This window comes from Notechis scutatus, chromosome 7 (genome assembly GCF_049901735.1).
Source record: "Notechis scutatus isolate UNSWTSFEM ecotype Mainland chromosome 7, rNotScu1.2, whole genome shotgun sequence".
In the NCBI taxonomy this organism is placed as follows: Eukaryota; Metazoa; Chordata; class Lepidosauria; order Squamata; family Elapidae; genus Notechis; species Notechis scutatus.
In genome coordinates this window covers 16,937,899-16,961,907 of record NC_142015.1, presented here as the reverse complement: position 1 = coordinate 16,961,907, position 24,009 = coordinate 16,937,899, and the positions used below count along the sequence as shown (strand labels likewise).

Sequence of the window (24,009 nt, the reverse complement as noted above, 5' to 3'; positions counted from 1 at the left end):
CACCTATTCAAAAGGCCTTTGTACGATCAAGTATTTGGACAAATTGGAATGTCACCAACAAGGACAGCCACGTTGAGGAGCACTAAACAAGAATTATCCATATCTGCCTATGCGAACAGATCACCAGTTCCTCTTTCTTTGACTATCACAGCGTGGTAACCTTACATAATCCCATTGCTAAGCAAGACAGTCGTTGAAGTGAGTTGCCCTCCTTTTTTACAAGCTTTTTGCCAAAGTTGTTCAGTGAATCACCGCAACTGTTAAGTGAATCATGTGGTTAAGCAAATTTGGCTTCCCCCACTGAAATCAGCTGGGAACCTCAATTAAATGGTGGATCACACTGCAACCGTCATAGGTACATGCCAGTTGCCAAGCGCCTGAGTTTTGATCACATGACCATGGGAAATCAGTCATAAGTGTGAAAACCAGTCATAAGTCACTTTTTTCAGTGCCGCTGTAACTTCAAATGGTCACTGAATGAGTTGTTGTTAAGACAAGGACAACCTGTAAAACATTGTGTGACTAGGCAAAACAGAACCATTGAAAACATATTAAAAGGTGAGCCAAGTTGCAGCTTCCACAGTGATATTCCTAGAAGCAAATACTGTAAATGAATAGTATTTACTAATTTAATGAGCGTTTCCTTGCCCCTGCCATACTGGGTTCACACAAACTGGGTTCACAGATCATTAAAACCCACCGAGTGGATCCCTGCTCCTCTGCCAAATCGCTCTCAACAAATTTTCCCACAGAGTTCAATCCATTTGGCTCTAAGATTTAAACCCTGACCAGGATTGGGAATTGCACACTCTGCAACTCCCACTGGACCATCTTCTACATGAGCAAAAGAGGTGTGTAAAAAAGGGGAACACCCATTGGGCCAATTCATACTTGTCTCCTTGGACCACATGTTGAAATAAGTGGACAACATAGGAATGAACAGGATGCTCCTCTTTAAATGCTGACAGCTCTCGTTTTTCAAGAAATCATTCAGTGACTGTTCGAAGTTACACCACCACTGGGAAAAGTGACTTGTGACCGTTTTTCACAATTACGACTCGTGAAGCATCCCCTGTAGTCACGTGATCAAAATTCGGCCGCTTGGTAACTGACTCATATTTTATAATGGTTGCAGCGTCCCAGGATCGCGTTATCGTTTTTGCAAACTTCTGTCAGGCAAAGTTAATGGGAAAGCCATATTCACTTCAACAACCGTGTTGCCAACTTGACAAGTGCAGTCATTCACTTAACAACTGTGGCAAAAAGGTCATAAAATGGGACAAAAACTCACTTAACAAAATGTTGTACTTAGCAACAGAAATGTTGGGCTCAATTGTGGTCGTACACCAAGGACTGCATCCAGTTTTGGTCACCACGTTACAAAAAAGATGCTTGAGACTTTGGGTGACACGATAGAAGTGTTCCAATATTTGAGAGGCTGCCACAAAGAAGAGGGGGCCAAGATATTCTCCAAAGCAGGGGTCACCAACCTTTTGGACCTCAGGGACCACCAAACTCATAATTTTAAATCCCAGGGACCACTAACCGGTTCTGTGGGCGTGGCCTAATTTGTGGATGTGGCTTGGTGGTCATGTGACTGGCTGGGCATGGCTTGTATGTAAATATTATATATATTTATATAAATATTGACTTTTTTACTAAAAAAAGAGCAACTTTTACCCAAAGCAGGCAAAGCAGGCAGGCAGATTGAGTTGCTCATAGAATCATTCAGTGATCTATCTATCTTCCATCAGCTAGCTCAGTCTGTCACATAAAATATGCTTGCAAGCAAACTCAAAAAATTTGCTAGCAAGCAAACTCACAAAATTAACTCACAACACACCATGTATGTACATACTGAATTTTTTATAAAAAAAGAGCAACCTTTACCCAAAATCAGGCAAAGCAGGCAGGCAGATTGAGTTGCTCACAGAATCATTCAGTGATCTATCTATCTGCCATTGGCTAGCTCAGTCTGTCACATAAAATTTGCTTGACATGAGTCTGCACTGAATAATAGAACCTTCAGTCCTAAGGGAGGTTCGGCTGTGCTTAAAAGCAAAGCCAAAGATCTAAAGACTATCTAGAAAGCAAGAAATCCAACCATTTCCTGCTTCCTAGCTAATCTAAATCTCCCGGTACAGCAGAACAGCTGATGGTCAGAAAAAGGAAAAATAGCAATTTAGCAGGCAAGTTTGCTGGGTAAGGAGTGGGCGGGGAGGGTTCCCGCGGGCCATGTGGGCTGCACAGTTTTGTGTTTCTGCACAGCCTGGATTAATTGCTTTGGGGGGTGCTGCTCTGGGGGTAAGATTTCTCTGTGGCCCACCAAAATTTTCTCACGGACCACCAGTGGGGCATGGCCCACCGGTTGGCGACCACTGCTTCAAAGCACCTGAAGGCAGGACTAGAAGCAATGGATGGAAAATAATCAAGGAGAGAAGCAACCCAGAATTAAGGGGAAACTTCCTAACAGTGAGGACAATTAACCAGTGGAACAGCTTGCCTTCAGAAATTGTGGGTGCTTCATCACTGGAGGCTTTTAGGAAGAGACTGGACAGCCATTTATCCAGAATGGTATAGGGCCGTGTTGGCGAACCTATGCCACGCGTGGCACGCAGAGCCATTTCCCCCGGCACGCGAGAAGTCGCCCAGAAGAGCCCCACTGCGTATGTACAGGCGCCACCGCCACCCAACAGCTGATTGTCGGTATCTGGCGTGCATGCGCAGGGGGCAAAGGAGAGTGCACAGGACATATGCGCGCATGTGGAGGGACGTGCTGTATGCAAGGGGGTTGTGCGTGGATGCACAGATGTGCTGCTCATGAGGGAGCCACACGCACAAGTGCAAGGCGTGCAAGGGGGGAATCATGCGCACATGCACAGACGTGTGATGCGTCAGGGGGAAATCGCATGTGCAGGGGACGTGTGGGGGCCAGCACGCATTGCCTTCTGGGTGCTGGCACATGAGTGCATGCAACCAAGCAAGCGCGCAATTATCAGCACGGGAGCCGAAAAAGATTAGCCACCACTGGTATAGGGTCTCCTGCCTGAGCAAGGGGCTAGTCTAGAAGATCTCCAAGGCCCCTTCCAGCTCTATTCTGATTAATTGCATAAAATGCTAAGTAGGTGCATCTTAGGCAACCACACCAGCATTTGTGCATTTTCCCCATGGTTAGCTATTATTTATGAAGCAAGGGAATGAGGGCTGCGGGAAGGGCTTTCACGATGATTAGTATGTCATATACTAATAATACCTGTACGTTATGGATGTGCTTTAAGAAACAAGTCTAAGCTCCTTTTAAAGCCCTGAAAAATAACGGAAAGACACAAATCCAAGTCCTCCGCCGAGCAACCCCGGCCTCCAAAAGGCCAATTTTGCTTTAATTTGGGAGGAAAAGAAAGAAAGAAAAAACGCATTTCGGTTTTGATACAGAAAACGATCGATTTGCAGAAGCAATACCCACAAGCCTGCATCACAGGTAAGTGAAATAAAAAACATCTGCGAGACACACACAGACAGACGCACACAGACACATGCAAGCTATTAAAAATTAAAGTAATGCTTAATAGCCTTATAATGGCTGAGTTATACACGTTAGCTTATATAAGCTCAGAGGAGACAAACCTTGAAAGGAACATTAACTAGACAATAAAGTAAGTAAAGTGTTTCAGACATGCCTCTGAGGGATGCTGGCAAAGCAGAGGTAAAATGGAGAAGCACGTGGGGACGGATACCAGAACTTGCAGCTCTTAAATGCTGTCAAAAGGAAATTAGCGTGAAGCTTCAAATATCTCAGGGGTTTGGCAGCCTGAATAGAGACTTTTATTTTCCTTTTCAACATACTTAAAGCAAGAAGATTAACTGTTTTTGGGTTTTTTTTAACATTGTTCACTCCCGATTCAGGGGCTTAGTGTGAGGTGTGAATGCAGTCACCAACAACCTCCTTGTACAATGAGGATGTGAACCTTTCCTCTGTTTTTAAAAAACTTTTTTACTTGATTAGTTCCAGTTTTTGGGGAATGATATGGGGACTCCTCGACTTACGACCGCAATTGGGAAGGATGCAAGTGGCAATCACATGACACAGAGACACCGCAGCTGTTGTGAATAATGCCAGTTGCTTAAGTGCCCAGATTTGGATCATGTGACCATGGAGAATGCCTTGATGGTCGTAAGTACGAGGACCGATTTTTCAGTGCCAGTGTAGTTTTGAACGGTTAACAAATGCTTGTAAGTCAAGGGCTACTTATAGATTACATGACCAACGAACATTTGGAAAATCCTGCCCAAGGGTGTGTGCTTTTACACTTCATTGTTGGAGCACTCATTTCTTTTTTTTTTCCCCGTTTATACCAACAAGTTTATCACATCTTTAGTTTCACTGTCTAAAAATAAACACTGGGCACCAATATTTGACATTCTTCTTTGAACTGTTCGGCTGAATGGAAGGCATACCAAAAAGCAAAGGATCGACTTATTTCTCCTTATGATTCTGATGAAGCTGATTTCTTGATTAACTTTAGTGGGATCAAAGACCGTGCAGCCAAGAGGTATGAAAATGTCAAAGCTGGTCAGCCTGCTGACTTTTGCTTCTGTTTTAGAGCATTTCAGAATAGACCGTGTTCCCCCAAAATAAGACCCAGTCATATTTTTTTCAGGCTCCAAAATAAACACTGGATCTTATTTTTTGGGAAGCACAATTTCAGGGTGATCAGCTTGGCTGGACACCTCACTCCCCCAGTGTGTGGACAAGCAGCAAGTGCACAGGGACCAATGGTATCTGCCAGCACCTGCAGCCCGCCAGTCCCTTGCTTGGCACACTCTGGGGCTGTGCAGTCCACGCAGTACAGGTGAGTTGATTGCCTGTCCAAGCAGCAGAGACAGAGACATGCGTGGGCGGTGGGAGGCAGGCAATCCAGACGCACCGCGTGGGCCACGGGCAAGCCAAGAGGTATGAAGGCGAGCCTCCTGTGGCTGCCCCCTTACTCCACTGACTCTTAGCTTTCCAGCAGCCTGGACAGGAAATCAATTCACCTGTGCTGCAGGGGCTGCGGTAACTGCTGGACTCCATCAGCCCACATGTGCTCACCACCTCCTGTGCTGGCCACAACCACCCCTTTCACTGGGGCTAATTTTGGGGGGTAGGGCTTATATTACATGCATGCTTAAAAATCAGGCTAGATCTTATTTCCAGGGAAACACGGTAATATTTCAAGGAAAATACAATAAGGCGTCACCTGATCTTTTTCCAACTGGCAGGAGGACTTCTCTGAGATAATCCCACCCCACCTCACATCTAATAAAGCTCAGCGGTGCACAAAGCCTTTTAACTGAATGCAGAAATCAAACCTGCGGCTGTAGATATGCAAAGCGCCACCAGCGACATATGGTTCTTGCGTTAAGAGGCCGTAACTCAAGTCTACTTGAAACGCCAAAACATGTATAAGCAGTTATTTATTTCTTTACACCATCACCCAATAAACCATTTATCAGTCTGTAAAGAGTAACAAGAAAGAGTCATCAAAGCCCTCTGCTACTCAAAGAACTTGCACTGAATATAAACAGAAGGCCCTTTTATTCTAAGACCGGTATTAGTCCTACAAAACATGTTGTCTTCTCTTAATCCAAGGGGAAATTCACGAAAGAAAACATTCAGATGTTATTGTGTCTCATGTTCAAATACAAGGACTTCTGCATTATTCTGCATTATGGAAGTAACTCTGGAATTGTTCAAGGTCTGGGGGCATGTGTATTTGTGTGTGTGTGTGTGTGTGTGTGTGTGTTTAGGACTGAGTATAGGAAATCTACACAAGATCTGAATCCCTCACTCTCTTCACATCCATCTACAGCTTCCGTACAGGCAGTCCTCTGCTTAAGACCACAAGTGAGCCCAAAATTACTATTGCTAAGCAAAACGTTTGTTAAGTGAATTTTGTCCCATTTAACAACCTTTCTCGCCACAGTTATTAAGTGAATCGCTGCAGTTGTTAAGTTAGTGACACAGTTGTTAAGAGAATTTGGCTTCCCCATTGACTGTATGTCAGGTTGGAAAAGATGATTGCATGAGCCCAGAACACTGGAACCGTCATAAATATGAGTCAGTTGCCAAGCACCCGAACTTTGATCACGGGACTATGGGGATGCTGAAATGGTCCTAAGTGTGCAAAATAGTCACAAGTCACCGATGTCGTCATAACTTTGAATGGTTACTAAATGAACTGCTGTAAATCTAGGACTACCTGCATATCCACATCGCCCTATTAAAATGCTTACATCCACCTTCCTCAATTCACACACAACACACCTTCAAGAACGTGTCGTCATGACCATCCATTCTACTCGTTATTTATAAAAATAATTTTTAAAGGGCAGGATACAAATAACTAAGTAAAATGTCATCATTCCAAAGAAGTCTTAAGGTGCAGGACAGACATTTAAGGATGCTATCTGAGGAAACTTACTTGGCTTCCTCATACTGCCAGAGGCAGAAGGCTGAGATATATAATCCAACCCTTTGAAGAAGCACAAAACAAGATCCATGGATTTCACTATTATTTGCTGAAGCTATAATATGCATTGTTTAGGATTGCAGCCACAATGGCAAACGGATGGCACATGTTATAAGTAACAAACCCAAGTTATGTTTCTTTGGCGTGCTTTCTCACTTTACATACTTTGTAGGCCCAACTGCAATCCATGGGCACTCACTCATTCAGCGACCATTCAAAATTATGATGGGCCTATCAGGCCTTACTTACAACTTGGGTTTGAAGTTCCAACAGTCAGGTGCCCTGCAGTCACTTGACTGAACTTCAGGCACTTGGCAACCAGGCCACATTTTTGGTTGAAAGCAGTGTCCCATGGTCATGTGACTTCCTTATAGAAGTTTTGCCAAAACAAAAATACCCAATAAGCAGTTACTTCCGGTGTTCAGTAAATTCGCTCCCACGGCGAATCACTGATCTGCTTAACCAGCCTGGTGTTCACTTAACAACTGGACGCCTGCTTTACGACTACCACATTCACTTAACGATCACTGCAAAACAGGTCATAAAACCAGGCCTGTTACATGATCAAGCCCGTTTTACAACCCTATGACCGATTGATTCCCTTATGGTCATAACATTGAGGACTACCTATATTTAGTTCGCCCTAGCACATCTGAACCAAGCAGCTAAGTAAATTTGTACTTTAGATTTTTATCTCCATCTGCTGGTTCTGTAGATATTGTTTTACATTAATGATTTAATGTAAAACAATACATTACAATGTTTTACATTAATGATTTCTGAACAAATAGGGATTGCCCCTTAGAATCCGAATCAGACTGACACTCAGGATTTAGAGTAAAACACATGGCAAGGGGAATAACATAGCACTGGCTTGCCATTCAGATGATACAGTTACGTTTCAAAGCTTGTTATCCAAGAGAGCCACCTTGTGGAAATCACATCTTCCTTGCAGTCCAAGAAAAAAGCAAGATCACAAGAGCTAGTGCAAATGTTCTCCTACACTGTGAGCCCCTGGGGAGAGCAGACTCAGTTGGTAAGTGCCACACCTTACAGATTAACAGAGTTGGAAGGGATCTTGTAGGTCATCTAGTCCAACCTCCCCCCTCTTTCTTCTGAAAATTTAAAAACGTCACAGAAAATGTGTGTCTGTCTTATGTTCTTGCCAGGGTTTAGGGTTCATTGGCCACAAGGACAGAAACTTTCACTCAAAGATAATTACCATGAAATACAAAGCTTCCCTACTCTTTCAAACGCTAAACTATCTAAAAGACATAGGTAAGACAAAGCAAGGTTGCCTGTTTGAATGATGCCACCCTGGAGGAAAAAACCTTGAAAACCTAGAAGGCCCCCAATCCACGACACAAATTTTCACCATGCATTTTCTGTACTGGAATAAAAAGAAATATTTGATAGGGTGAGAAGTGCTAATTGGTATCTTGGGGATGAACTCTGTTGCAGGCATGGCAAACTCTAGCAGGACAGAGTAATTTGAGATATGCTGGAAGACACCAGAGCAGAATGTACTGAGATAAAAAGGAGATATGATTCGATAAAGAATATAATTCCTACCATAGTTGAGTGGAAAGCATCCCTTGACCCTGGATTTGAATTTGAATCATGCAAGTCTGAAAATCCTTATTGCCTTTATAGTATGAGAAACTAGAGAAGAGCCTTTTTATGACACTTGCCACGTTCACATACCTGCTTTAGGCTCAGCTACTGCTTATCTGCCTGTTTCCCTCTCTCTGCCTGTTTCCCCTGTCTCCCAAGATACAAATCTTGGGATATAAATAAAAGTCATGATTCCCAATGAAGTCTTAAGGTGCAGGACCCAGACACTTAAGGATGCTACCTAAGGAAACTTACTCAACCTCCGTCACAGTGCGAGTGGCAGGATGTACAATCCAACCCTTTGAAGAACCACAAAACACGATGCGTGGACTTCACTGAGAGACCATTACTTGCTGAAACTATAATGTGTATTGTTTAGGATTATAGCCACAATGATAAATGGATGGCAAATGTAGAAGTAACGAACACAATTTATGATATTTCTTTGGCACGCTTTATTGCTTAACATACTTTGCAGGCCGAATTGCAGTCAATTTATGACGCTCACTTAAGGACCATTCAAAGTTATGATGGAGCATCATAAGAGCATTTCTACAACCATTACAGAAAGACACCAAAAGGGGCTGGTGGGTCACATATGGTTTATGGGACAGCTTCCCACGGATATCAATCAAACTTCCTTGGATGGCCACTCACCATTTAATTCTGGAGGAAGGAAGAGGTGGTAAGTGCTATAGATGTCATTGGACATCTGGAGCTGAAGCCCAGTGTGCTTCTTTAAGAGTTCAGTGATGTTCTCTTCCTGGAAGGGAATCTTCTCAAGGATCACAACAGCATCTGTCTTATCCCCAGAAGCATTATTCACCTAAAGAAATAACACAAACAATTCTCTGCTACACCAAAGTCAGCAACCACCAACAGATGTGCTTGGAAGCACACAAGCAAGATGCAAAAAGTCAAAGACCATTTTTTAATATAGATTGTAGCAGCCAGTTCTGATTAGAACACTGAATAGTTGGCTGCAAATATGTATGTGTGTGTGTGTGTTCTTGTACAGTACATGTATGAAGAAACGATCACAAGGATAACAAGAGGTCTGGTTATCATTCATTCCAGTATCTCTTACCTTTTGAACCACTATCAACCACGATCATGAATATTCGATCCTTAAGACACAAGTTTAAAAATGGGAAAACCAGGAATGATGTAAAGCATTTTTATTTTGATACGTTGCTACAGTCAAGCTCTAAACCCTGAAACCTTGAATGTGAACACACTGGTCTGTTTAGATGTAAATTGGCAAACCATGTACAAGTAATGAAGTATGTAAATTAAACATTTATCAAACATACCAGCTTACAAGTATCAGGGAGCTACCAAGATTGACAGAACATGTAAATATTAAGAGGAGAGGAGAAGAAACTCGGGATAATAAGATACAGGAGGAGGATTTGGATCTGCACAAGGCACTGATAAGAATTTACTGTACTTTATCATAGCCAGCCACCTGGTAAGATGATTAGTATAGGAAAAATGTATGCCATGATTAACCTTGTGATACACTGAACTGGGATGAGCCATGGTAGAACAATTCATCTGTATCTACCGCACTAAATCTGACCTTGGCTGTTCCACCAGGAAGCATATTACCTGCTTTTGGTGGTGCTTTGTAACTGTAGTTTATCGACCCTTTCTCTCTTTAATAGCTTTACTCACCCACACTTTGAATTTGACCTTGAATCTAATCCACCTTCCTTTAAAAAAAAATCACTCCTCTAGAATTTAGACTGTTCTTTAAAATGATAGAGATGTGAGCAATTTCCTGACACTTCACTGCACGCCTTGGTTATCTCTGGGTGGATTTACAGAGGACAATAAAAGTATTAATCCAGCTGTATCCCCTGCACTCGGGAGAATCTGCCTTTGAAACACAATATAGTTGTAAAAGGCGAATTAAAAGAGTACTTGCAATTTTCCAGTTCTTATAGGCCCTGAGTGACAAGTCCATCCATCTTATTTACAGCATTCAAGTTAACTGCTAGTTTGCAATTCAATTTCTCTTTAAACATTAAACATGAAAAACTGATCTCCTGGCCAAAAGCAATAGATATGCTAATAAGAAAAATAATCTAAATCTGGAGATACGTAGGAAATACTTTTGTTAGGTGAAATAATAGTAATCTGGGCACTCGGCTACACAATTTCATTCAGCTATATGACCGCTGTATTCCCTGTTTATTTCTCACTGTCAAACCTGTAGACTAGGTCTCATCTAGGACATCTCCATTGCTAAAACCCATTGTATTTTATTTGTTTTTGGCTCAGCACACAATTCACTATAGTTTCTTGAGGTTTAGTCAACAAATAATGGTTAAGTGGGTTACTGTGTGATATAAGACCATGTATTCTCCTAGGGATTGAAAATAACATTAGAATCAGTAGAGAATTTATTCCCAGGTTGTTATCACTGGGTTCTTCCCAATACATAGCCTGGATATTCTAGGATACATTTTGTCGAAACATTTTTCTGCTTTGTAGTTGGAATCTGAATAGCACAAAGGCTGGAAAGGGGGAGGGGGCAAAGGAAGAAAACATAGGTAAATAAATGATGCTAACCCATCAACTGAGGTTAGAGTATAAAATATTTTCTTTTTTTCCATATGTTACAACAAATGGCAGCCTCTAGGGCAGGGGTCCCCAACTGCGGTCCGCGGACCGGTACCGGTCCGCGGAACAAGTCTTACCGGGCCGCTGGTTGCTGGCGCCGCCATCTTTTGATAAAAAAGTGCTTCGGTGAAGCTTTCCGGGTAGAAAGCTCACCGGAAGCACTTTTCATCAAAGATGATGGCGGCGCTCGTGAGCTTTTCCGGGTAGAAAGCCATTTCTACCCGAAAAGCTCACGAACGCTAACGCCCGCCATCTTTTTGATGAAAAGTGCTTCCGATGAGGTCACCGGAAGCACTTTTCGTCAAAAAGAGCGCCGCCCAGTTGATGCCGGTGCCGGGCGCGGCGCCCAGCTGATGCCGGTACCGGGCAGCGGCATAAAAAGGTTGGGGATCACTGCTCTAGGGGACCTTGGCTAATCTTGAAAAAGTTCAACAGGGTCAGATCTGGCCAGTGCTTGCATGGAAGACCACAAAAAAATCCCACTTGATTATAAACTAGATTGGAACGCTTAGAAAAACAACAGAAGAATGTAAGGATAATGCATTTCTGTACTGTTGCCATGGAAATGGAAAGACCACGTCCATCCATTACCAGAAGATGAGCTTGAGGGAGCTTTTACTATAAGCAACCCAAATTCTTTCCCCTCTTTGCCTGGCACCTCTCGATCTCTTCCATCTTTACTCATTGGCAGTTTTCCCCAACCGTAGCAATTTTAAGACTTGTGGACTTTAACACCCAGAATTCCTTAGCCAGAATGAGGAATTCTGGAAACTGGAGTTTTTTAAAGTTGCCATGTTTAAGACTCATGAGTGTAGACTCGGATTGTCAAAAAAAAAAAGCTCAACTGCAGCTGAAACATTGCGCCAAGCTGCAGGAATCAGTCTCCTTTGTGCCTCTTTTAAGCTGCATATTTCTGAGTTGTGCATGTCAATAGAATTAGAATTAGAAGAATTAGAATTATTTTATTGGCCAAGACAAGGGATTTGTCTTGGTGCAAATGATCTCAGAATACATAAAAGAAAAGATACAATATATATTTATTATTGTTTTGGGGGAGGAAAATAAGGGGGGGGGATTCTGCCTCTGCCTACCAACATCCATCGGTATTCATCTGGTATCCTGTCAGTGTGTGATAGTTGAGGGTTGTTTGGAAACTTGAAACAGTATTTCCTGTGTGAGCAAGGAGACAGCAAGGAGCCTGGGCGTGGCTTAGCTCAACTGTTGTGTAGCAAAACTGGTTGCTGCTGTGAAATTAAAACTGAAACTCCTTTGCTTCTGTTTTGCATTTGGAACAGATTTCTTTTCAGGGGGGGAGGGGGGGTAGAATTCCTTAGCATCAGAGCGTGTTAGTAGTAATATACGCAATACTAATGTTCTGATGGTCATTTCGAAAAATCCTTTCTTAGTGAGCACCTAGAAGCCAAGAGGAACATAGGTGCCAAATTTCAAGTTTGTAGGCTTTATGGTTCTGGAGATTTTGTGATGATGCGTGAGTGGTATTTTGCTTTTTTAGATAGATAGATAGATAGATAGATAGATAGATAGATAGATAGATAGATAGATAGATAGATAGATAGATAGATAGATAGATAGAGATGATATAGACAGATGATAGATAGATAGATGATATAGATGATAGATGATATAGATGATAGATGATAGAGATAGATAGATAGATAGATAGATAGATAGATAGATAGATAGATAGATAGATAGATAGATAGATAGATAGATAGATAGATAGATAGAGATGATATAGACAGATGATAGATAGATAGATGATATAGATAGATGATAGATGATATAGATGATAGATGATAGAGATAGATAGATAGATAGATAGATAGATAGATAGATAGATAGATAGATATGATATGATATAGATAGATGATAGATAGATAGATGATATAGATGATAGATGATATAGAGATAGATAGATAGATAGATAGATAGATGATATATAGATAGATGATATAGATAGATAGATAGATAGACTGATTGATTATATATACCTATGAACATGACAAATCAATTAAAAATAGAAAATAGAAAATAATTTGTATATTTTTTTATAAAAACAATATGCAGAAGGCCCAGAGATCAGGCATTCGGGGGCCAGGAGTCTGTTCTGAAGTCTTTATGCACATTTTTATTTCGTGCAGTCTTCCCACACCACCCCAACTTGGGAGAAGAAACGCCTCCTGTCCTGCTGCTTCTTTCACACCCCTCAGCAAACAAAATGGGGAATCCTCAAAAACTCCCACACCCACACCCGGCCCTGGCGCTCAAAGAGCCCAGCCCCCTTTCCCTTCAGCCTCTTTCTCAATTAGAAGGGAGGCTTTGAGGTGCCTTGGACCGCAAATCCCGTCACCCCCTTCCCCGTCTACTAGGCGGCCTATTGAGGTGGGGGGGGTGATGGGAACTGTAGTCCTGGCACACCTTGCAACAGCATCGGCACGCGGGAAGGAGGTGTGCGATGACGTCACACGCTCTCCGACAGTCACCGCTATTATTATGCAAATCGTGACGTTCCCTTAATCAAAAAGGCGGCGAGTGAGACGTCGCCGGCTAGCCCCGCCCCCTGTTCTCTTATTGGCCGCCAGCTAACAATTCCAAAGCCCGAAGAGCCAATAATTCCCCTACCCGCCCGTGGAGGAAGATCGCCTTCTCCCGCGCGGATTCCCTCAGCACTTTCATCACAGAGAGCTCGGCCAAAGGGAAGTTGCCGGGGGCCGGCCCTTCATTTTGAGACCCGGCGGATCCGTTCTCTCCCTCTTTTTCCTCGCGTTTTCTCTTCAGAGCGGGAGACTCGGCCATCTGTGTGAGCATAAAAACTAGCGCGCAGGCGCAACTGGATTACCGCCAAACTGCGCGCCAGTGAAGTTTCGGCGGCTCCCTCTACCGGTCGGAGGACGCAACTACCAAGGAGCGGTTTGGAGAAACGATCCAAGGACTCCTTGCGCCTGCGCACACTCGCAAATCTTAGCTCTGGATATAGACTCAGGAAATGTAGAACAGTCGCGCAATTGATTTGGACTACAACTTCATGGTTCCTTCAAGTTCTTGGGTAGACCTCTCTACTAGATCAGGGGTCTCCAACCTTGGCAATTTTAAGCCTAGAGGACTTCAACTCCCAGAAGCTGGCTAGGGAATTCTGGGAGTTGAAGTCCTCCAGGCTTAAAGTTGCCAAGGTTGGAGACCCCTGTACTAAATGATGCCCCAAAGCAGAGGAATAATGAACATTAGCATGGTTATACACTAGCTTCTATATAGATTTTTTTAAATCTACAATTTCAAAACTGTTCCAAATGCTTTACTCAATATGTACCTCACTTTCTATAAAAAAAGGATATTAAATTGGTTAATGGATAAATTACAGGCATTTAAAAAGGAGGTCTGTAACAAACATGGTGTATTTGTCAAAAAGAGACACCTAAATAAAAAGGCAGTAGAAAAAAAATGAATCCAGCATCCCTGTGCAGGGAGTTCCAAAGTTTATTGAAGCAGCAAAAGACATTTTTCATCTTGTAATCATATGCTTTCTACTGGCCATTTGTCTTCTGATACCAAAACAGAATTTATTCCAAATTGCATGGACCATTATAAGACAACTAAATATTCCAAATACTGCAGGTAAACCCAACTAACGTTCCAAATGCAATTCAGCATTCAGATTTATATCATGGAAAATGCACCCACAATGTAGAATGACACCTCAGATATTCCTTTTATCTCAAATTATACACAATCCATTCCTTAGAAGGATCATTGACTAACAACATTGTATTTTCAGTGACAGGTCAAGGTAATACTAACCCTGGATAACACAGGACTAAATTAAACTCCCATCATATAAACACAGGCTGAATTTTTAAATCAGGTTACTGAATAAGCTACCAAGTTAGCAGGCTTTGAAGAGAACCGAAAAAGGCTGGATTCACACCTTTAAACCAAAATGTAACAAGTATTTCAGTTTAGCACAATATGCAAATTTAGCCACATACATTTTCTGTAAATCATACAAATGTATGGAAATCATACAAAATTTCACAGCAGCCTTGTCACCCGACAGGCAGCTCACTGGGGTGTAAATGGCGGGATCTGAATTCTCTTAAATTAATAATTGTGTACTGCCAAGAAAGGTAAAAGCCAATCATGGCTACAAACTCAAGGTTATGCTGTTTTTGTTTTTTTAAACATGGTTAATACTGCCATTTTATTAAAGCTATAATATTGGAAGTTCCCAACTTACGACTACAATTGAGCTCAAAATATATGTTGCTAAGCAAGACCTTTGTTAAATGAGCTTTGCCCCATTTTGCAACCTATCTTGCCACAGTTGTTAAGTCAGTAACATGGTTGTTAAGTGAATCTGGTTTCCCCATTGACTTTGCTTGTCAGAAGGTCGCAAAAGGTGATCCCAGGATCCTGGGATGCTGCAACCATCATAAACACAAACCACTTGCCAACTGTCAGTACTTTGATCATGTGACCATGGAGATGCTGCAATGGTCATAAGTGTGAAAATGGTCATAAGTAACTTTTTTCAGTGATGTAACTTTGAACTGTTTATAAGTTGAGGATTACCTGTATTTGGATATAATTCGGACATGTATAACTCCCTGATGTTGCAGAAACCTTTGTAGCTTTCAGCCATCCAAAAGAATGATGATCAAAGGTCTAGAATTCACTGTGCCTGGAGTTCAGGAAGAACTTTATACAACCACAATTTGGACTAGAATATTTCCATTGCTAAGCAGGGTGGTTATTAAGCGAGTCATGGCCAATTTTATGACATTTTTTTGCCAGGGTTAAGCAAATCAGCTGTTAATTGAATCATGCAGTCATTAAGCGAATCCAGCTCCCCATCCCCAGCTGACTTTGCTTGTTGGAAGCCTGCTGGGAAGGTCACAAACAGCGATCAGATGATCTTGGAATGCTACAATCCTTGTCAATACACGCCGGTTGCCAAGCGACTGAATTTTGCTTATGTGACCATAATCATCATCGTAAGCATGACCATGAGGATGCTACAATAGTCATAAATGCAAGGACTGATCATAAGTCGCCTTTTTCAGTGCAGTTGTAATTTTGAACATTGGTAAACAAAGGATTGTAAGTTGAGGACTAACAAGAAGCTAGCAGGAGGTTTGGAGGAACCCAATACAAAACAGCAACAACAACAACAACAAAGGGTAGGAAGACTCTACGGGTGGAGAAAGCTGGAAACCAGATGAATGTGACTAAAAGAACAAAGCCGCAGCGTATTGACCAACTGTTAGGACTGCAGAGAAACACCAAACTAGATGGGAAGGAAAGAAAAGGGGACTTTACAGAGAAGGACATGACTGGCTGACCTATGAACACAACCAATGTTGGGATTCCAAATTGAGCGCTAGCGGTTCTGCGGACTTCAACGATCACTTCGCGTGCGCTCAGCACTCAAAGAACATTTTATGCGCGTGCGCAGCACTCAAAAATCGCCTGAGCTGTTTTTTTAGCTCAGCTGAGGCACGGCAATCCACTCTGCCATGCGAATCGGCTGAGCTAAAAATCCATGGAATAAAGGATGGGAAAGAGCCGGAGCAAGGCCAGCCAGAGGTGATATTTGCCCATTCTCCCAACTGGCCAAAATTTTCATTACCGATATACCAGAACCGGTCCGAACCAGCTGAATACCACCTCTGAACACAACCACTTGTATCTTCTTGTTACAAATTAGTGTTGGGCCATATCTCATCAGAATCGTTAGTATAATGATGGAATTTAGCTCTGCGAAAAGGTTCCTCAGTTCCGGGAAAAGTAAAAAAAGATATGAAACTCAAAAGAGTCCCACCTTGACCTTAATCTTGTTGTGTCCTTAAAAGGGGGCATTTTTAGAAGGATTTTAACTGTCTTCCATAATAGTTGCGTTCCTGGAATCCCTACAGTGCTCTTTTCTATCTCCACCCAAACAGGATTAAAGCATCACACATCTCCAAAATAAAGCTAATCAGTCAAACACAGAGATTTAAATCTCAGCATCAGATGGAATCTGCCTTCCTAGTGGCAGATCGAGTCAACCTCGCTGAAAGAGGATATCTTTGCCATAAAGGCTTCTTCTCCAAGTCCCGTGTACCGAAAGACCTTCCTTTGACCTTACATTTCCTGTAACCAATAATCTTTTTTTTTTCCATCCAAAAGTGCAGTTAGTCTTTGCTTCTTGTGTTTTGACAAAAGTCCAGGAGATCTAAAGGAAAAAAAGAAAAAGCAAGCCGTCAGGAGCTTTGAATCCAATGAAGAGCCTCACTAATTATAAACTATGGTTCCTTCAGCTGTCATCTATTTAATAAATTACAACTGAGTTTGCACAACTTGCTCAGTCAAAACCAATCTGGTTTTTATGCAAGATGCGAACCCACCTGTTCTGACCTACACTTCCCCAGCAGCACAAAGCCAACGCCTCATCCCAATAAACCCCTTTTATTTAGTTTACAGTGAATTCCTCTCCAGCAAAGTCCCAGACAACAGCCTTTCAAGATAGTTCACAATTACAGACCTTTATCAGGATTGGAGAGTTGCCAGACTGATATCTTTCAGATGCCACACTGTAGCAGACAACACTTGGCAAGAATGCAGGAACAGATCTTCACGCAAATGAACTAATTGTCTCCTGCAAAACCCCATTCCCCTTTCGCTCCTCTTTTATTCCCTATGGGAGGGGCCATTCACCGTCCAACTGTGGCTTTACTCCCAAGTTGACCCTTGTTCCCTAGCTGTTCCTTCTTCTGGCAGCTCTGCGCATGCACACACTGGGAACAGGCTCCAGCTGTTCTTCTGCCTCACTGATGTCCAACTCCAAAGGCAGCTGATGATTATTAGTCAGCCCTGGCCCCATCTCTGCCTCTGACACAAAGCACTTGTCAGAGCCTTCCCCAGACTCCAGGACTGGCCCATGTTCCACCCCAACCTCCTCACTGTCCAAATCTGCTGCCAGCTCTGCTGGCTGCTGACGGGCCACAGCACCATCTTCCCAATCCCTTGGTGATTGGCAGCATCTCTCTTAACTTTCAGGTTTCCCAAACAGGTCAAACTGTCCCATTATATGCTCTAAGCTTGTTTGTTGATTCAAGCAGAGGAGTACCTGTATCTTGAAGGTGATTGCTACCTTTTTCAATTTCCATACATGCCTACGCACCTTCTCAGGTTCTCATGTGGCTCCTTGGGAAAATGAACTGCCCACCCCAGTAAGTTTCTCACTTACAACGCAGGATCGTCTCTTTGATTTGTCGGAAACTGCTCTCCTGGAGCACCACGCTGATGTAGTAAATGCATCGGAGTTCCCTGGGGTAATCCTTGCGGTCTATATCCTTCAGCACAGGGATGGTACGCCCATTCGCCATGGGCGCCTCGGTCAAGGCGTGGTGCATCTGATAGCAACACCAAGGATCCTTTAGGAAGTTGGGTGTGATCAACAGCACCCAACAATGGCTGTTCTGGACGGCGTTGCACAGCTCTGTCACCACAGCCCCACCTGGAACAGAGTCCCGCAGCTGAAGAAAGCAACGGAAACGTTCGGGCTGCTTCTCCAAGTAGGCCACCAGCTCTTCCACAAACTCAAGGTCGCCCTCGCTGTGACAAATGCAGACATCGTATAACTTGCTCCATCGGGCACTGTCAGAATTGCTCACAATCCGGGCGATAGAGGAAACCAGTTTGGGGCTGCTGGTCAAGCTCCGAGGAAGCGAACTAGGACTTTTCTGCACGGGAGGTGAAGGCGAGGAAGGAGAACACCCAGGAATACCATTTGAGGCATCCGGCCTCTTCTTGGGTTTCTGCAGCAATGTCTTGAACCAGCCTGCACAAATCAGAAATAGGCGGGTGTTGAGGAAGCCAGCTCCTGAAGCTTTAACCAAAGGTACCATCTCTTTGTTTACCACTTTTTTTGTAACAAAACAATGTTTAATCTTAAAAAAGAAACTTATAAAAAATTTAAACTGACAAGCTAAAAATGCAAACTAAGAAGGAAAAGGAAAAAAGCTACTTATATTTTATTCTTATCAATAGTCACTGGTTCATCAATGAATTCACTACTGTAACACAAACCGTGTAAGATATCGCTGAAAGATATGAAAGAATGTCTACCATACAGGTAGACCTTGACCTACAATCATTCGGCAATTGTGATTCTTTGGAACAGGGTCCAATCAGAGGCATGTCTTTGATTCAGGGGTAGGATTCAAATTTCTTAACCGGTTCTGTAGGCATGGCCTAATTTGAGGGTGTGCTTTGGTGGTCACATGACTGGTTGGGTGTGGCTTGTATGTAAATATTGTAAATATTTACGTAAATGTTCAATTTTTTATAAAAAAAAGAGCAACTTTTACCCAAAATCAGGCAAAGCAGGCAGGCAGATTGTGATGACCCATAGTCTCTCAAAATAACCCAAAACCCAAAACATGCATTAAAGTCCGGTAACGCCTTCAACTTACTTCACTGTTTTATTAGGCACAGTTTAAAGTCACAAAAGTAAATAATGAGGCAAAAGGAAACCAAAAACAAACCACATTGACGAAGCAAGCCAAGATAATTAATCATATATTCCAGGAAGATAACCAGGGAGAGTCCATGGGAAGAACGCCAACAAAGATAAACCTCATTCAAAGGAAGCACTAAATTTGACTCCAGCAATTCTGACTACGCAGTTACAAACTTATATACATAGTTCCCAGCTGCAAGCCATGAGGAGTATCATGGTAATCTCCTCCTGAGTAGACCTCGCTTTTCCCTGATCCTCTCCTCTGCGTGCCCTAGGATGGATAGGGGATGGGCCTGGATCCTCTTCTGATTGCTCAGCCGGCCTCTGCCCTTCCCCAGCCTCCTCCACCACCTCTGGAGCCACACTCCCACTCCCTGTTGGCTGTTCCTCCTCTTCCTCAGAGTCAGTCTCCACCAGGGGCATGACACAGATTGAGTTGCTCGCAGAATCACAGATTGACTCAGAGACCTATCTTTCGGCTATCTGCTGCCTGAGTCTGTCACACGCACATAAAATTTGCTTGCAAACAAACTCATAAAATTTGCTAGCAAGCAAACTCACAAAATTAACTCACAACATATCATGTATGTAAATATTGATTTTTTTATATAAAAAAGAGCAACGTTTACCCAAAATCAGGCAAAACAGGCAGGCAGATTGAGTTGCTCACAAAAATCACAGATTTACTCAGAGATCCACCTTTCTGCAATCTGTTACCTGAGTCCACACTGAAAAATGGAAGGTTCAGCTCTGCTTTTAGATTATCTAGAAAGCAAGAAATCCAAATAATTTCCTGCTTTCTAGATAATCTAGGCACAGCTGATAGTTGGAATAGCTGATGGTTGGGAAAGAAAAAAGGAAAAATAGCAACTTACCAAAAATTAGGCGGAGGCACAACACAGACAAATTGGATGGCACGCATGCCACGTAAGGAGTGAGTCAGCGGGAAGGGGAGGGGCCAGCCAGTGACGCTATTTGCCAGTTCTTCGAACTGCACAGAATCGTAACAACCAGTTCTATAGAACCGGTCCGACCAGGTAGAATCCCACCCCTGCTTTGGTTAATTATTAGGTGTCTATCTGCACTGAGTTCCATTTGCTGCATTTTAGCGTATTTCCACTTCTCCACGCAAAGCTAAAATTTCAAAAGTACAACAGACTGATACGGCTGGGCTGAATAATAGGCTCTCAATGCAGGTAGTTCTCAACTTACAACACTCAACTTCATTTAGTGACCATTCAAAGTTACAACGGCACTGAAAAAGCGACTTATTATGACCATTTTTCACACTTATGACTGGTCAGGTGAACAAAATTCAGATGCTTGGCAACTGACTCATATTTATGATGGTTGCAATGTCCCAGGGATCACATGATCCCCTCTTATGACCTTCTGGCAAGGAAAATCCACGGGGAAGCCAGATTCATTTAACGACCGTGTTACTAACTGATCTGCTGTGATTCACTTAACAACTGTGGCAAGAAAGGTCGTAAAATGGGGCAAAACTCACTTCACAAATGTCTCACTTTGCAAGAGAAATTTTGGCCTCAATTGGGGTTGCAAGTTGAGAACTACCTGTATCACTTTCCTGAACCTTCTTTCTGCTTCTTTTATGACCACAGTTGCCCTGTTATATATTGCTCAATAATAGTTGCTCAGCTAGTTCGCTCTGGTATTTTCTAGATAAATCAAGAGGCCAAACAAATTCCACTCTTCCACAAAAGAATATGTGGCTGAACATTTGTTAAGTTGCAGCCCAATACATCTTGAAAAATGGTCAGTTAGTCAGTAGCAGAACACTGATCAAGTTTCTTTTAGCGCAGGGGTCTCCAACCTTGGCCACGTTAAGCCTGGAGGACTTCAACTCCCAGAATTCCCCAGCCAGCCAATTCTGGGAGTTGAAGTCCTCCAGGCTTAAAGTGGCCAAGGTTGGAAACCCCTATTTTAGTGGAACATAAAACGTGGCTGCTTTCACACATTCTTGCATGAAAGGAGAAGTTTAGGGTGAAGAAGTGTGGGAAGAACACTGAACGCACATGCACACTGACACTTCCTTACCTGCCATGTCCACCAGCAAGTCTCAACTGCCTTTCTTCCACGGGAGAAGAGTGCCACAGCTGTGCAGGCCACACATCACACTGGAACCCAACTCAGCTCTGCTCTTATTCTTGCCCCTGAGTCCTTTTCATCTACTTTGAAGTTCAACTGGAAAGAACAAAACAGGATTATCACGTCCGCCAGATTCCAGGAGCCAGAAGCCATTCAGAAGCAAATATATACTGTAAACCAAGAATCTTCACACTTGCCAAGTTTAAGACTTGTGCACTTCAACTCCTGAGCTAACATGACTGGAGGAGAAATTCTGGCAGTTGAAGTCCACAAGTCTTAAAGCTGTCCAGTTTGAAGAACGCTGCTGTAAAGAGAAGCAGAGATAAAAACATATTTCAAAAGCTGATTTTCATTAAAGAAAATGGAGGAGAGGAGAATGAAAACGGAAGAACTTGCAGAAATGGCTTAAAATGACTTAGTTGGTTTAGGGACAAAACAGTAAGTAGTTTTTAAAAAATAAATAAAGATTGAAAACTCTGTTTGGACCTTTTGCTAAAAATGGATCACAGTGAACCGGCGGTCTCTGAGATCTGCTGGTCCAAAAGAGTCGATAAGAGAAGAGAACTGTTAGAATATTATCCTAAAGGGGGGGAAGAGCGCGTTTAAAAAGTTTGCAGCTGAGAAGATCGGAAGCCGCTTCGGTTTCTTACATTCCCCTCCTCCTCCCCTTCTAACTCTTTCTACTTTCGTTCTCTATTCTTCCCCATTTGTCTTTGGGCTAGATAAAACTTTCAACTCAAAAGAAAAAAGCTTTCCCGGAACCAGGGAAAGCCGAGGCGAGCAAAGCGCGGCGCGCAAAGCGAAACCTTGGACCATCGCGCGCCCCGGGCACCCTCGCCCACCTGCTCCCCGGCGCCAGGACCAACCGCTGGAGCCCCTTTTCCTTTCTTCCGCTACGAAGATCCGAGCGGGCAGGCGGCCGAACCATCCCTGCCCTACCCTACCCTACCATTCGAAGAAACTGAGCTGCTCGCCAACTTCCCCCTTGGCTTCTCCTACGAGGGCGCGACGCGTCTTCTCCACGCCCAGCACACATCCAGAGCTGCGCCAGGGATTCCGCAGGGGGGGGGCAGGTTCTCACCCTGCCCGCCTGCCTGCCCGCCCGCCAGGCGGGGACCTCCTTCCCCTCCGCCCCGTGAGCGGTTCCCGCTGTTCCCGCTGCCCTTCGCCTTCGCCGGGCGATCCTCTGCAAAAGAGCCCGCGATCGCGCAACGCCGGCCTTCCTTGAACCGCGCAGAGGTTCCCTCCCGTGACGCCCGAGTTTCTAAGAGCCGCGCATTGAGCTTCAACCGGGCGGGGCTGCTGGGTGGCTGGATTCGGGCCGCAGCCCCCTTTGGGTACCCGGGTTATTGCCCGAAAACAACGCGCTGCACCCCCAAGGCAACCTCGGAGTTTCGTGTTGGGGTCGCCAGAAGGGGCGGCAGCTGCACCCACGCGCGGCAAATCCCCCCCTTCCCCAATTGCAGTTTCTTTCTTTTTTGCATTTTTACTGAGTTGAATAAAGTATTATAAAATACAAAAGTAAATAGAAAAGCAGTGGGGGGAGGGAGAAAGGGGGAGGAAGAGAAGTGAAAGATAGGAAAAGAAAAAGAAAGACGCATTCACTTGCTCTCTGTTACAGTAACATAAGGCATTCACATCAAATCACGACTTTTTGCTTTTTCATAATATGAACAAGCCATTTCTAGAGAGATCTCTCAGTCTAATGCAGGGGTCTTCCAACTTGGCAGCTTTAAGACTGGTGGACTTCAACTGCCAGAATTCCTCCTCCAGTCATGTTAGCTCAGGAATTCTGGGAGTTGAAGTCCACCAGTTTTAAAGTTGCCAAGTTTGAAGACCTCTGGTAGACTTTTGACATGGAGTCAGGTAGGTTTCGATTATCTTTACCTTATCTTCCAAAGGGTTTTCCTTTGCGGGCTACTTCTTGAAAAGTATTGAGGAAGATAAAATAATCTATTTCGCTTAAAGACTGTTCAGATCTACCTCTTTCTCTTATTCTAAGTCAGGGGTCTTCCAACTTGACAGCTTTAAGGCTTGTGGACTTCAACTGCCAGAATTCCTCCTCCAGTCATGTTAGCTCAGAAATTCTGGGAGTTGAAGTCCACCAGTCTTAAAGTTGCCAAGTTGGAAGACCCTTTGGTCTAATGGGTAAATCCCAAAGTCAGTTTCATTCTTCTCCACCTCAAGCAGGAAGCTCAGAAGCTTTGTCTCCATGTGGAAACAAAAGTACTTCTGTTCTTCAATGAAAGTGGTCAGCTTTGCCATTTCAGCCAACTCCATCAACTTCTGCAACCATTCACCTGTAGTGGGTATCGAAGCATTCCATTTTTGTGCATACAATAGTCTTGCTGCTGTCAACATATATAATAACAAAAAAAATGGAACTTTGTTATGGTAATTTCAGTTTCAATTTCAATGTCCAAAAGACAAATTAAGGTTTGCCCCAAGGAGCCTTTCATTGCTATTAAACCCAATTTTGGGATGCGGAAGCACAGAGACTCTGAATTGTTTGCATCCAGGGGTTTCTCAGCAGATGACCCAAAAGCCTAAACATGAGTGTTGCTCTTTGAAAATAACCAGGAGTTACAAGCCCTCGGAGGGAAGAGGAATTTGTGCTCAAGAACAGTTGCA

The 24,009-nt window shown here is 43.3% G+C and overlaps 2 protein-coding genes across 6 annotated transcripts in view; both read right to left on the bottom strand.

Moving 5' to 3' along the window:
- DCPS (decapping enzyme, scavenger) overlaps nucleotides 1-13,726 on the bottom strand; it is a 54,414-nt gene extending 40,688 nt beyond the window's left edge. The window contains exons 1-2 of the mRNA XM_026681214.2: nucleotides 13,395-13,726; nucleotides 8,781-8,949 (exon numbers count right to left, since the gene is read on the bottom strand). Of these exons, the coding sequence (XP_026536999.1) occupies nucleotides 8,781-8,949; nucleotides 13,395-13,580 (355 nt within the window). The 5' untranslated portion in view covers nucleotides 13,581-13,726. The remainder of the gene's footprint in view (nucleotides 1-8,780; nucleotides 8,950-13,394) is intronic.
- Nucleotides 13,727-14,211: 485 nt separating this feature from the next.
- TIRAP (TIR domain containing adaptor protein) lies at nucleotides 14,212-22,619 on the bottom strand. 5 transcript variants are annotated; one of them, XR_015750366.1, is made up of 4 exons: nucleotides 22,221-22,416; nucleotides 21,328-21,461; nucleotides 17,929-18,588; nucleotides 14,212-16,980 (listed from the first exon to the last, which is right to left on the bottom strand). XR_015750366.1 is itself a non-coding variant. In XM_087970023.1 (4 exons), the coding sequence occupies exons 2-4, from the start codon at nucleotides 21,332-21,334 to the stop codon at nucleotides 16,940-16,942; spliced, it is 642 nt and encodes a 213-aa protein (XP_087826149.1). In that variant the 5' UTR covers nucleotides 21,335-21,461; nucleotides 21,865-22,619; the 3' UTR covers nucleotides 14,212-16,939. The 5 variants fall into 5 exon arrangements, 3 of the variants coding, with proteins under 3 accessions (XP_087826149.1, XP_026537004.2, XP_026537000.2); XR_015750367.1 differs by having other exon boundaries at nucleotides 21,865-22,377; XM_087970023.1 differs by having other exon boundaries at nucleotides 17,995-18,588; nucleotides 21,865-22,619.
- Between the last annotated feature and the right edge of the window lie 1,390 nt (nucleotides 22,620-24,009).

Coding starts and splice junctions, on each gene's coding strand:
- TIRAP (XM_087970023.1), bottom strand. Junction 16,981..17,994: donor CAAAGAGACGATCCTGCGTT/GTAAGTGAGAAA, acceptor TTTTTCCTTTAG/ATCTCCTGGACTTTTGTCAA.